General features: G+C 43.9%; 2 protein-coding genes across 18 annotated transcripts in view; one reads left to right on the forward strand and one right to left on the reverse strand.

Annotated features, from left to right (window-relative positions):
• TMEM216 (transmembrane protein 216) overlaps positions 1–13,845 on the forward strand; it is a 29,712-nt gene that overhangs the window by 7,364 nt on the left and 8,503 nt on the right. For 3 of the 8 annotated variants that reach the window (XR_012013523.1, XR_012013531.1, XR_012013530.1), the window contains exons 5-6: positions 11,325–11,435; positions 11,774–11,941. Coding sequence is in view for 1 of the 8 variants with exons in the window: in XM_072789369.1 (XP_072645470.1) it covers positions 537–549 (13 nt within the window). In the remaining 7 variants the exon portion in view is untranslated. Of the gene's footprint in view, positions 1–536; positions 3,614–11,324; positions 11,436–11,773; positions 11,942–12,122; positions 12,459–13,845 lie in introns of those variants that run through there. The other 5 variants (XR_012013524.1, XR_012013526.1, XR_012013527.1 and 2 more) reach the window with 5 other exon arrangements.
• Positions 1–13,845, reverse strand: part of CPSF7 (cleavage and polyadenylation specific factor 7) — a 28,098-nt gene that overhangs the window by 3,503 nt on the left and 10,750 nt on the right. For 4 of the 10 annotated variants that reach the window (XM_072789364.1, XM_072789360.1, XM_072789357.1 and 1 more), the window contains exons 6-10: positions 11,401–11,815; positions 10,575–10,693; positions 8,151–8,319; positions 7,334–7,501; positions 825–2,800 (exon numbers count right to left, since the gene is read on the reverse strand). In XM_072789364.1, the coding sequence (XP_072645465.1) occupies positions 7,339–7,501; positions 8,151–8,319; positions 10,575–10,693; positions 11,401–11,815 (866 nt within the window). In that variant the 3' untranslated portion in view covers positions 825–2,800; positions 7,334–7,338. Of the gene's footprint in view, positions 1–824; positions 2,801–7,333; positions 7,502–8,150; positions 8,320–10,574; positions 10,694–11,400; positions 11,816–13,845 lie in introns of those variants that run through there. The other 6 variants (XM_072789365.1, XM_072789362.1, XM_072789363.1 and 3 more) reach the window with 3 other exon arrangements.

A 13,845-nucleotide genomic window follows, 5' to 3' on the forward strand; every position in this document is an offset into this window, starting at 1 on the left:
AAACTTGCCTTGAGAGCCCACTCTTTATTTCCTACATGCTGCACATGGTCATAGAGCTTTGGGGGCTTTCTCTCCCTCTGAAGGTTTCTTGCTTTTATGCTGATCTTGCCTTTGTTGGTCCCAGCACACATTATGTATCACCTGGTCTCTGGTTCATCTTCTATGTAAGCTCTTTAGTTACAAGAAGCTTTCTGGAATTCCAAACTCTCCCACAACACTCTGCTAAACTTTCCCGATGTTTAGACCATAGTCCAATTTCTAAAACCTGCTCACATTTGTTTGCTCAGATTCTTAAAACAATGCCGTGTGGAAGGCAGAACAGCTATGGGTGGGTCTCAGCCCACAGTCCACTGGTGGTGTCCATAGGTGGTGTAAGCAGGCGGGGGCAAGCATAACCTCCTGACTCCAAGCAGAGTCCTCCCACCCAGAACTTGAGAACATCAGAACTATTAAACTCTAAGGGGAGGACACTTAACTCAGGGAATGAATCTTAGGAATCTTGAAGCATAAAGGACTTGGAATTTTTCCTCCCTTAGTTTAGATGGCTAAGGAAGCAAGCTAACCCACAAGGGGGCACTTGCAAAGATCTGCACCAGAGGCCCCCTAGTGTACCGCAGGCAACCATACCCGACCTGTGACCTGCGATTCCAGCTCAGAACTCGGGGCTTCAGCACCATCCCATAGCCTCTACATCAGTCCCAGCCCGTGTCCCAGAAACCTCAACAAATCTATTCAATGCGGAATCCAAAAAACAGCTCACACCCCATTTATTATTTAAAAATATTTTGTTACAAAAGGAAAAAAATACAATGCAGTATAAAAGATTGACAGCGTCATCAAGTTTATTACACAATTTTCAACCTATCAGAAAGACAAACAAATCACCGACAACAGGGGGACGGGGCCTTGGCCTTTTTGAGGGCTGGGTTTTTCTTTCCTTTTGCTATCAGGAAATAAAACTAAAATTTTTGTCATTGAGTAAAAACAAAACAAGAATGGGGAGAAAAAAATTCTCCGGGTAAACGGCTTTTCTGGTATTCTATATATTTTTTTTTCCTTAAACTGTCACCGTACTTGGTTTTCTCTACATTTTAAAAAGACACCCGGAGCTGCTCCCGAGGATAAGCACATTACTTAACGCTTGGCCAGTTGGGCGGGGGGCCATGTTCTGAAGTAGAGGTGGGGATGGGGTTGGGGGGACAGGGGGAAATAGCTACAAACTGTAGCCTCTGTCCCAAGGGAATGTGCCTGTCCAACCCTGGGGGCCCCCTCACTGACTGACCATGGGCTAGGTCAGAAACGTGCAGGGCACAGAAGAAGGGTTGGGTCCAACTCAGTCTCTCCCCTCTGAGCCAGAAGGGTCTCCAGTGGCCCTATGTCTCACACGCCGTCTCATCTCCTGTTAGATGTCACATGCCCTGTAAATGCATGCAGAAGCAGCAGCCATCGCCCTGTGGGTACCGCAGGACCCTGTTACTGCTGCTTCCATCAGCAGCAAACACACAACTTGGATGTTCTGTGAAGAGCAATTCCATTGGCCTGTGTAGAAAATGACCCCCGAGTGGTGGTCCGTAGGACTCTGAGCTGAGCTCGTTCAAGTCAGGCTCCACTTCCTCCTTGCTCCTCATCAGAGGCAGGAAGTACCTCCACATAGAGTGAAGGAAACTATTAATACGTCAATAGTCCAAAGGTGGAAAGACCCCAAATTTATGACTACCTGCCTATTAGTGCCAGGTTATCCCACAGTAAGTAAAAGTATGTACCTGGGGGATGCAAGCGCATGCTCACATTGAATCTGAAGAAAAGCCTATATGGAAGTAGGCCTAGCCTGCCCTAGCTTGCCTCCTCTCCTACCCCTCCCGGTACTTCACAGGGCTTCTTCAGTGCTGAGGTCCGATGTCCCCATCTCCCAAGGGCAGCATCTTCCTCTAAAACAAGGAAGCAGCCTTCTTGGGGGAGGGGCTCCATGTGTGAAACAGAAAAGCCCCAGGAAAGGGAACACCTAGTACAGCTGGTTACTGCAAGAGGCAACCAAGCACGAAGCAGCAGTGGGTGGTAACTGGCTCTGCCAGGCTCCCAGCAGCAAGCAACCTCATGGCCTTCTCTGCTTACCAGGGGCAAGTCCAATGAGGCGGCTGGGCAGCAGGGAGGTGGAAAGACTCAGTCCTCTGGGAGGTCAGGGAAACAAACTGTCAGTATGGAAGAGGGAAAAGCAAGAACAGGAGAAGCTTTTCATATGGGAATTTCCGTTCTCAGGATCCCTCCTCAAAGGGCTGAGAAGGTAAAGGAGTTAAACAAAGAAGTGGTATGTTAGCAAGGGGATTAGACCCTCTTGGCCCCATCAAACCTAATGCTGAGGGCAGGACCCTGGGCTTATTTTGGCACACCCAGTCACTTCTCCTAGATCCTGCACGGAGAAACCGTTTTCTGTGGGAAGAAAGTCTTCCCATCAACCTCACCACTGAATTCCTCCTGGAGAATCAGAAACTCCTACGTTTCCTTGGACAAAGCATCATTCTCTATGGAGACCAGGGGCCTAGACATGTTTTCTTCCTGTCTGCCACCCCTTCCAACCACATGGAAGTCTTTAGGTTCCTTCCCCTGACAAACAGGAGGTGTGGGATTGGGAGGGCTGCCAGGCAATCTTCCAATCTGTAGGGCAGAGGGTATTCCCTGGGTGTCTGAAGGGAGTTAGGGGTTTGGAGGAAGGGAGAGGGGTGGAGTGGCCTCCGTCCTTTAGTCCTGATCAAGGTGAGGAGATGCAAGTCCATTAAAAAAACATTTGCTTCCAACCAGACTCCTGCAATGAGAACATCAGAAGAAAAAGAAAACACATGTTAGAGATTATCTTCTGATTGATGTGTTTACAGGAATTATACTGGCATTGTCTAAAGTTACAATGTATGAAGTGGGGGTATATACACAGACAGAATGCAAGCCTGGGAAAGTGAAGGAAAGAAAGCAGGATTGTCTGGAAGTGTCTGGGTACTGTCCATAGTGAGGGATGGTTGCAGGAACTACAGTGAGTAGAGAGAAAAAGCAGTAACATCTCACTTTACGGTTAGGGAGAAACAGACAATGAAATGAAGTCTCAAAGCAGTTTGACTAAAAAGGAGACTTTGGCTGGAGAAATATGAAACTACGACAATCCAAAAAGAGTTGCAATAAGGGAATATAGGGAGTTGAAATACCATTTCAGAAAATCTGTTCTGAGCAACTCTGAGCTTACCTTAAGGGGAGGGGTAAAAATCTGGAAATGGGAGGTACAATGGTAAGAAAACAAATGTGCACATAACCAAATCCATTAACCCACAAACACCCAAGAGGCCCTAGCAGGGAGCATGTACTTAACACAGGAACTCCTAAACCCTCAAGAAGCCCTGTTTAACACATCCTTATGCATCCGTGTGCGCGTGCACACACACACAGAACCAAGGATGTACTAAGCTATACTAAAACTCAAGGGATTTTAAATCTTTCCCCAGACGACAGCTTTGAGTAAGGGGCCAAGTAGCAGCCTCATATCAAGCAAGAGTTATCTGGCCAGGCCAGAACAGAGAGCAGAGCGTGGAAGTGAAAGAATTCGTAGTCACAATTAAGAACTTCCACTGAACAGTAAGGCACTGTTCAGCCCCTCACCACATCTCTGCCAAACCTAAGGCCCCTAGTATGCCCAGCCCTTGTTCCAGGGTTGCAGTTATCAGTCAGCGGGGAGCAGCCTGATCAAGCTGACCGCATAAAGGAGAATGAACAGCGAACAGGAAAAAGAGAGATTAAATCAGGCTTAGGACTTCTACTAATGGCCAAACCCATAATATAGCCTCCACGCAAATGCTCACTCTTTATGTATGCACTTCTTTAAAAAAAAAAAAAAAAAAAAAAAAGACTTTATTTATTCATGAGAGAGAGAGAGAGAAAGAGAGAGAGAGAGAGGCAGAGACACAGGCAGAGGGAGAAGCAGGCTCCATGCAGGGAGTCTGACATGGGACTCGATCCCAGGTCTCCAGGATCATGCCCTGGGCTGAAGGCGATGCTAAACCGCTAAGCCACCCACGCTGCCCTATGTATGCACTTCTGTAACCTGGAGGAACCACCTAAGGAAAAAACATCCACAAGCAGCCTGCTCCTTCTACATTCTACTATTTCAGCTTGGGAGCCTCAGAATCTGTTCTAGAAGTTTCTGCCTTCCAGCTTCTCTAAACACCTATGCTCGCAGCTACTTGTCTCATTTCCTGAGAAAACTCTGAAGCCCGCAGTGCCTCTCCCCTTCAAACCATTTGGGTTTCTGTATCTTTGTACTGCATCAAAATTGAACAGAATGTTTAGTTTTCACTGGACTGGGAGGAAAGGAATGAGGTGAGAATGATTATATTTTAAATACAAGAATATCCCCAAATATGAGCCAATAGCTGAGAACTACAATAAGTTGAAGCCAAAGCCACACATTACCTAAGAATATCCTCAAATTCCAAAGCATACACACATATACTCCAAAGGAGATGTAATGGAAACTGTTCAAAACAAAACAACAAAGGATAACTAATACATCAGGAGAAATCAACTGTTGCACTCAATTCTTACAGGTTGTGGTTACCTTTGGTGGTAATGTTTGGAGGCAGGCAGAAAGGATGGATAGAAAAGCTTGCTGTTGTATTGCTGCCTCTAGATGGAACAAATCCTTTGGCTCTCAGGAACACTCATCCGTACAATATAAACACTAGTATTTTTAACTAAAATGTGTCATACACAGAACTTCCAACAGTTCTCCAGCTAAATGGACCCACATACCATCTCCCCAACACGGAACCTCCTACATCACGACTTGGTGACTGAAGATAGAATGCAAAGTCCTTAAGATGAGAATGTGAGCAACTGACATTTTTTGGGTTTCTGATTCAGTTCTTTTGGACTAGCTATCTGGATGGAATAACCAATATACCTAAGGGATAAAAAAATGGGAACCTGGAAAACCTTTTTCCTCCTGTTGTCATAGGCTCACACCAGCCAAATGACTGTTTTCTGAGAACTAGAGGGTTACAGGTTCTTCAGAGTTATTCAAACTGCATCACTCTCATATGGAGGAACACTTTATGAGAAACTCTCATTTTACAGGTAAAAATGATGCAAAATGACAGTCTCAGGTTCAGATGTTTAGTACCCAAAATGCTAGTCCATCAGTGGATCTCGCAATTTCTCTTTCAAAAGACTGTTAGAAGGAGAGCCACCAGGAATGGTGACATGCAGTTACATGCTCTAACTGCTAACCCAAATGTGGCCCTAGAGATTATAATTCATGGTCTGCATGGACAAGTACCTCCCTGGTCACTATTCTCTAGTCTTTTCCAGTATGAAGGACCCATGCTGTGAGCAGCAGAATTAGGGGAGAGGTGACACTCAACCCCACAGCAACACTAGCAACTGTGTTAGCTCAAACAAGAGCAGGGAGATGCTGCTACTACCACAGCAGGGATGGGACAGGAACAAAGGTCTACCCTAACACCCACCCTCCTTTCCACTCCAAGGCCGAATTAGGCCAGAGTCCACTTCCCCTGGAGAAATATGGGTACCTCCCTAAACTCAGTTTGTCACAAAATCTAGAAGTATCTAGCACCCACAGCCTGTTAGTTTTATATAGATTATCTCAGATTTCAGTGATACCATGCACTTTAAAATGTTGTGGAATTGAGTGTTTTAGAAACAGAAGGGAAGCAGGTAAAAAAATGTTAGTTAACCTTTCATTTTCCCACTTACCTCCTACAGAAGACAACAAAAAGTAATTTCCAGCTAGAACCACTTTTATCAATGCAGATAATGCAAACAATAAAGTCGAGGGCAGCAGCCAAACATAACTGAACTCCTTTCTTGTTAGTAGGTTATCAGTGGGCCAAACATGGCACTTTCTGTTTACAGTCCAGCTATTGCTAGTGAACTATGGGCATTCCTAGGTAGCAAGAGGGTCTCTTTTCCATCTGCATCCAGTTACCCATCTAGCCACCCCCAAAGAACCACAGAGAGCCTTTCCTAATCCTCACCCTCCTGTTCAATTACCATTACTTCGGACCAACCAAATTGGCCAAAAAAACATCCAAAAAACAAGGACATTTTCGTAACACACTTGATGTGAATGAAACCATAAAGTTGAGAAGAGACCCCAAAGAGATCTGGGTCTTGCAGTGGCCTCCAGGAACCATAAACAGATCATCCTAGCCAGAATCTAGACTACTTTTAAAGGCCTCCACAGAAACAGAATAAAAACACTCTTTGGTTACTTATATACTAGAAACAATCATACAAAGTTCTGAGGACAAAGCGGGAGTCCCTGGATCCAGCCAAGCCTAACTCAACTTCTCAATAACCTGAGTTAATATAGTTCCCCTCACAACTCTACTTTTGTTTTGCTAAAAAAATAAAATAAAATAAAAAAATCAATCACTGTCAATAAGTTTTTCATTCCCAAAACAGATCTTTCCATTGAAGTATCCTCTTTACAACCTCTACATTATTAAATATGATTTTTTCAGATCAGCTTTCTCCTAAAGTATCCTGAGTTTCAAAATCCTAATAGATACTAATTCTTTTTTTTTTTTTTAAGATTTTATTTATTTATTCATGAGAGACACAGAGAGAGAGAGGCAGAGACACAGGCAGAAGGAGAAGCAGGCTCCATGCAGGGAGCCCGATGTGGGACTCGATCCCAGGACTCCAAGATCACGCCCTGAGCCAAAGGCAGGTGCCAAACCGCCAAGCCACCCAGGGATCCCTAGATACTAATTCTTAAAATTGTTAATGTTGCACCTTGAAAACTAACAAGTAGGCAAAGGTCTTACTTTTTTGTCTTGGTCAATTTCCTAATTTTGTACTTGAAAGTTTGGCGGGGTGAAAATATAATTGGCTATCAATACTGAAAACTCGATATGTGACGAGTACCATGAGTGCTAAATGCTCTAGACAGAATGTCTCACTGAATTCAGCAATTCAACGAAGACAGCTGCGTTTACGGTCTTCATTTACACAGGAGAAAACTTAAGAACAAAGTAATGTGGCCTGCAGACACTGTGCTCTCATCCCAGATGTCATGCTGTCTCTCAGATACCGGGTTAAGGCAGACAAGACACAAACAGAACCAGCTCAATTTCAGGTCCATTTCAGGATAAGACTTCTCCAAAGGAGCAGGAAGAGCAAGCAATCTGCCCTCCTCAATTTTCTGTTACCTAAGTCAAAAGTCCTCCCTTTCCCTTTAACTGCTTTAAAAAGAGAGCAAAATCTTCACGATCACCAGTATTTTGTCCTTCGTGGCAGGCCACCCATAGCCAGGAACAGGGCCCAGTCTCACCTGTCTCAGTGGTGCCGGTCCCGCTCTCTATCCCGGTGTCTCTCGTGCTCCCGGTTCCTTTCTTGGAAATAATCATCATGCCGATCTTCGTTATGAAGCAGGTCCCGATGCCTCCTGCTGCTCTCCCGGGACCGGCTAGGTGACCTCTCTCGGGACCGATGTCTTTTCCTATTAGAAAGATCCTTCAGCCTCACTCAGAGGACCTACTACGTGCCTTCCAAGAGTGTTGTGTTCTGGTGTCTTCCAGTATTTGTCTGAACCCCTTTTCTATTATGGGCCCAATGTCTGAGGATGTCAGCTCTTTGAGGACTAATCTTTTTTTGGGAAAAAGGAACAATCAAACGTGTTGAGATCTTACTAATGTATCAGGCACAGTGCTAGGAGCTTTACATGCTTATCTCATCTCATCTCTACAACAGGGCTGTAAGAGAAGTACTATTATTGTCCCTTTTTTAAAATGAGAAAAATGAGGCTTAGAAAGCTGGTGACTGCCACACTCAAAGCCATACAGGTACTTTGGAGCAGAAATGGGACTCGAATCCAAGCACATATGGCTTCAAAGCCCATGTTCTTAACTATGCCGGTCTATCTTTATTCCTAAATAGCCCACTGCCTCACTGAACAATGGATTGCAGACATTACAACATTCGTTAATGCAGATGTGACTAATTCCTTCCCCTTAAATAAGATAGCAGAGGTAAGCCCGTTCTTCCAGCTAGGGCCTTGCCACATCCCCTGGGCTCTCTTCCTCTCCCTGCCAATCCCTGGAAGAGTGCTGCTCGGGGCTGGTAGACTGTTGAAGCAACCAATAACTCACCTGGACGAGCTTCCGCTGGCACCCACACTGTAGGACTTGGCTTCAATGCCATGAAGACAGTCCTTAAGAGAGGAGATGAGGACACGGCAACGCTCATCATTGGCGACCCGGGACTGTTTGATAACAGCAATGGCTGTGAGCAGCGTCTCAATCGCGTCACTGTAATCCCCTGACAGGGGACGGATGGGAAAGGCCAAGAATGAGCAGAGGCAGTAGATTAACTGGACCAAAAGGAGAACTCAAGAGGGCACAAACAGTAACTAGTTGTCTCACAGAACCACGGTAAGATGAATGAGGCAGAAGTGGCAGGTATAAAAGTGGACGGCATCTATATTTCAACAGTCTGCAATCAGGGATTCTCAGATGTTGCCAGTGGATATACAAAGTGGTGCAGGGTAGTCTGAGAACAATCTAATATCCGTTACAATAAACAATGTGCATACTTTTTGACCCAGAAAGTCTAAGAACAGTTCTACTTCTGTTCACAAGCATGTACGCTTAACAGTGTTATTTTTCAGCATCATTTTATCAAAAAATTAGACACAAATTAAATTTCCTTCAGTGGCATCTGGCTATATAAATTATGTGATGCCGGTTTTATAAAATACTACACAGTTGTTAAAAGGCACGTGATAAATCTGTACGTAAACAAAGTAATCCACGTAAAGCGCTTATTAGCACAGTGCCAGGCACACAGTAAGGGCTCAATAAATGTTAGATATTATACACTGATAGATGTCCAGAACCTTAATTTTTTTAAAGTTGCAAAACAGTATTCCGTTTTTGTAAAAAGAATAAAAATTATATTTACGTTGTCATATGCACAGAAAAAAAATCTGAAGGACAGACACTAAATTGTGGAAGGTGGACTTGGTGGTGGGCCTAGCATAGAGGACTTTCATTAATTACCACTGCATTTTTTTTTTAATTTTAATTTTTTCCACTGCACATTTCTAAGTCTGAATTATTTTAAATCTATAATCAGATGTGTGTACACATATACATAACATATACCTAACATGTCTGTATGTAGAGTATATTTATATACACATGTTTTTAAATTTCGCTGCCATGAAGAACTAGCCCCTTCATTCCCCAAATGTGCGCAGTGCCTGGCTCAAGGTTTGTGGTCATGGGGTAGGTACTTGCACAATGCTTTTCCATGCTAAGTCAAGTGCAATACAGACAGAAGATAATGCAAGGAAAGCATGGAACCAGACAGGAGTCCAGTGAAGAAGACTGGCAGCTTCCTCTGTGCAGGGCAATAAGAATAGAATGGAAACTGTGGAGGAACTGTGATTCTGTAGAGATCCAGGAACACCAGGATGTCAGCTCTACCAGGGCAGGGAATTTTTGCTTATTTTGTAAGCATTCAGTAAGTATTTGTGGTTTGAATGACTGGAATGAGAACAACAAAAAAGGACAGAGATAGAGATTCAGTTATTGATCATCTTAAGGTGCAGGAGTTTGTAAGGAAGAACAATGACTATTTCCTTTATACTCCTCTGTATACTGAACTTGTTAAAATGAGCACAGATTACTTTCTAATTAAAAAATCTTTCAGAAAAAAAAAATCAGATGTCAGTTTTCTGGAGGAAAAAATAAAGAGAGAGAATATATGTATTTCCTGTCTTTAACCTACCCTGTGGATTCAAATTTTGCAGCCAAAGATGAAAAATTACAGAAAACAGATGGCAATATTTAGTGTTATTTCCTAGGAGATCTGACAATCTACATTTACATCAGTGTGGGAAACTCACAAGAAAGAAGTCTGACTGATACCATAACATGAGACTCGGACCAAAACCCTATAAAGAACCAAAGATTTAAAAAAAAAAAAAAAAAAGAACCAAAGATTCCATACTAGGGCTCTCAGAGTTACAGCTTCTGGTTCTGCCCACGTAATACTGACGGGGCAAAAGTTAGCTCTAAGGGCATATATTATGTCTTACGATGACACCCAACAGACTTGCCTCTTTCTAGGAGAGGCTACAAAGAGGTCAGCAGTTCTGTCTAAACCCCCAAATACAATGAAATTCCATATCAAACCATATCTAGTCCTAAGAAACCTGCAGTCTACACTAGGACTAGACACTAGATCCACTGATCAACCATTGAGATCTCCATGAGGGCAGGAATTTCATTCTACAACAGATACTACAATGAGATACTACTATTTATAATCTAGGCACTAGGTTTGTTTTCATGAGGCAGGTCTGGATACAGGCTTAATAAATTAACATCATTAGAACTTCCCCCAAGCCACAAAACCACAGTATCAGATTATATACTACTGAAAATGTGCCACTCTTGAGAATCTAACAGTACTCCAACTTTATCTTGCTGAACTTCTTCCCAAAAGAAATGACAAAACATGGAAAAACTAAAGGTAAGGAGAACACAGCAGAGGTAAGGGTGAGTTACCTGCACTGGCTCCAGATACCGCTTTGGAAATGGCACTGCTGGAAATTGCTCTATTTCGCTTCATGATCTCTTCAAATTCTGCTTCACTCACTGTAGAGGGCGGAGGGCCCGAATCTCGGCTGCACAGAAATAATACCATTCCTGATTGCCCAAGCCTCTTATCTTTACCATAATCTACACTACAGTGTTACTTAATCATGTTCTCCTATATAATGTCTTAAATGGTTCTCAGCCTGTTCACATTATATGTGTTCACATTCTCTTCAAGGACAGAATTTACATCATATTCTTTTGTAATTTTGGCATGACCCAATGGCACTAGATATTTGCAGCATCCCTAACAGACACGTGTGGCTCTCAATTAATTAATTAATTAATAAAAATATTTTATTTATTTATGCCTGAGAGACATAGAGAGGAAGGCAGATACACAGGCAGAGGGAGAAGCAGGCTCCACGCAGGGAGCCCAACATGGGACTCGATCCCAGGTCTCCAGGATCATGCCCTGGGCGGAAGGTGGCGCTAAACCACTGAGCCACTGGGGCTGCCCTGTGGCTCTCAATTTAATCAAGCTCCTTAAAAAAGGATTACGAAAGACATGATTAGGGTCAAGAAACTAAGATGCAAATGAAACACCAAATAAAAAAAAACATTATCTAACGGATGGTTAACTATTTCCCAGGACTCAACACTATGACAACAGTTTCTACAAGGGAAAACACAAGAATTCACGCTTATTTACTTCCTCAGGGAGAATAAACTACGTAACACATGGTCTACCCTACTATACCTGGCTCAGATCTGAAAGAAACAAGATAGTCCTTACCTGCCATGGTGGTTATAGGGTGCTGAGGCCTTCATGTAAGTATCTGGTGGAGGCCCCACTGTAGCATTTGGTGGGGGGAAGAAGGCTGGATTGAGGTGAAGGGCAGGTGGGATGGCCCCAGGGGGAGGTACAGCCAGATGAGGAGGTAATCGAGGAGGAGGGGGCATGAGATGCTGGTAGTGGATGCCAGGAGGAGGAGGAGGGACCCCAAAGCTTGAGGAGAGAGGAGGTGGGGGCGGAATTGGGGGTGGGGGCAGACCCATCAAGGGGAGGGCTGAAGGAGGGCGATTGAAGTAGGGCAGCACACTGGGGGGCTTATCCACACGGGCAGATGAAGGTACAAGGTTCTCAGAGGGTGTGGCCCGTCCATCAGCAGAATCACTAGAATCCCGTGAATGGGCCCGTGGAGGTATTCCTATGAAGCAAAACAGAACTAACGTTACTACCCGAGGCTTTACATGTACCCATGGGACCAGCTCATCCCTCAGCAAGAGTCCTCGGATACCATACTGAGGAAGGTGACAGGCAGCTGAGAAAGAAGGTAAAATCATCTATTCCCTTTTCTTTGGCCTCAGAAAAAAAGGGCTGAGGCAAGTTAGTTAAGTCATAAACCCAGAAAGCAGTATCACTCCAATTCCGTGTCAGAGAATGCTCTTTATCTAGAACTCTCTGTGGTTCACACTCAATTTATCCTTAGACTTGTTTTCTACTTCTAAATGCAGGATCCTGATTAACCCAGGAGAAAATGACAGTGTTGAAGTTTGTTCATTACTGTTCAGCTGGAGTCAAGTGGATGTGGAATCCCCTTCCATGATTAAGAGTTCAGGGCCTCTCTCCTTAGACCAGTACTAGTTGACCTGAGACCAGTACTATGCTACTGTACACCTGCAATGTTCTCTCTGCAATGACATTTTGGCCAGAGAATTTGGGAGAAGTGAGGGAAGAGGAGGGGAGAGATACTTCCTCCATCTACATAACAAAACTCGTTACTGGGATGGGGAAGAGACATACACCACAGAAGACTGGAGGTCAAGTGAGAAGTAGAAAGAAAACGGGAGGTAAGCCAAGATAAGACATGTCCACAGACTGAGCAGATGGTACACAGCTGACAGCAGGGACTCCTAGTAAAACGCTTAGTAAAAAGCAACCCTCGTATCTGGGGAACTCCCACTATATTTCAATGGCCCAAACACTGTACCCCACAGGAAAATCACCACAGCACTTTGGTATGGTGGTGTGCACAAGGGCTCACAAATGCTTGTACGCAGCTGGGAATGTGGCTGTACACTGTAAAGTCACTCAGTTAAACTTGTTCACTCTCTCCAATTTAATAGTCTACTCCAGGCCTGGTTAAGGTGGAACCCAACAGAAGAACACGATCACATAACCTTAGAAGTCTTGGAAGCAGAGAGATGCTGTTAGCAGTCAAATGTGGGCAGAAAGGAGAGTGCTCCTTAAACTAACACTTGCTGATAAACTCAACTCCAGGTTCAAGCATGCAGGGACCTATTCTCTCAGCAAACACCTTACTTTCTCCACCATAGCCTATCACCGGTGCCTATCATGGCATACTTGTGCTTCATATCTTATCCATATGGCAACTTGCTTCTTCCCTGAGTTCTCTCAAAGCAAAGAAAAAGGTATCAGTAAATGGGATCCTCTGAAAGTTAGCCATCTTCCCACTTTTTCAAAGATTGTTTTATACCTATGGCTACAATCCCAGAGTAGCAACCATTTTTAAGCAGAGGAAGTCTACTAGCTGTACTTAGTGAATTAATAGAACCCATGTCTGTCAACGTGACAGAGCAGAAAACAGCACTCAGTCACCACCATCATTTCAGCAAAGAAACGGAACACTGAGGAGCACATAGCTAAGCAGAAGTAGGAATGTTATCCCTAATGTAACTGTACCTTTATGCAGCTTAGGAAAATTAGAAAAGGGTTGAATTATACAAAGACTCTGAAACAGAGGAACTTGAAAATTCAAGTTGTCAAAGAAAAGCGTGTGCCTTTTAACCCAGAGCAATGGGAGTTCACACTCTATCCATCTAGGCTCTCAATCTAGTTAAAAGAACAGTTGTTCCTATGCAAATAGAGAAGTGGCCATATCTTCACCTTCAATCAATCAATACAAGGTCCCAGTGGACCACCCAATCAATACAAGACACTATTTTGAGAGCAGGACCTAAGAAATGACAGAACACAGGTGATGAACCCCACCCCCACCCCCGTCAGAAAAGAAAAGTAAAGGCAGCTGGCTGCTTCACGCAGGGCATTGCAGGGTGGCTGCACTTTGTGAGGTCAGGATAATCCAAGGTCTGGTCCTCAGGTTTTGTGGGTTCAGAAACTCAACTTTAATAGTTCACCCAGGGTGATTGTACCCTAGGAAATAGATTCAACGCTAACCAAACTCACAAGAGACTGATTCATAAACCAGAATGCCAA

This window comes from Canis lupus, chromosome 21 (genome assembly GCF_048164855.1).
Source record: "Canis lupus baileyi chromosome 21, mCanLup2.hap1, whole genome shotgun sequence".
Taxonomy (NCBI): Eukaryota; Metazoa; Chordata; class Mammalia; order Carnivora; family Canidae; genus Canis; species Canis lupus.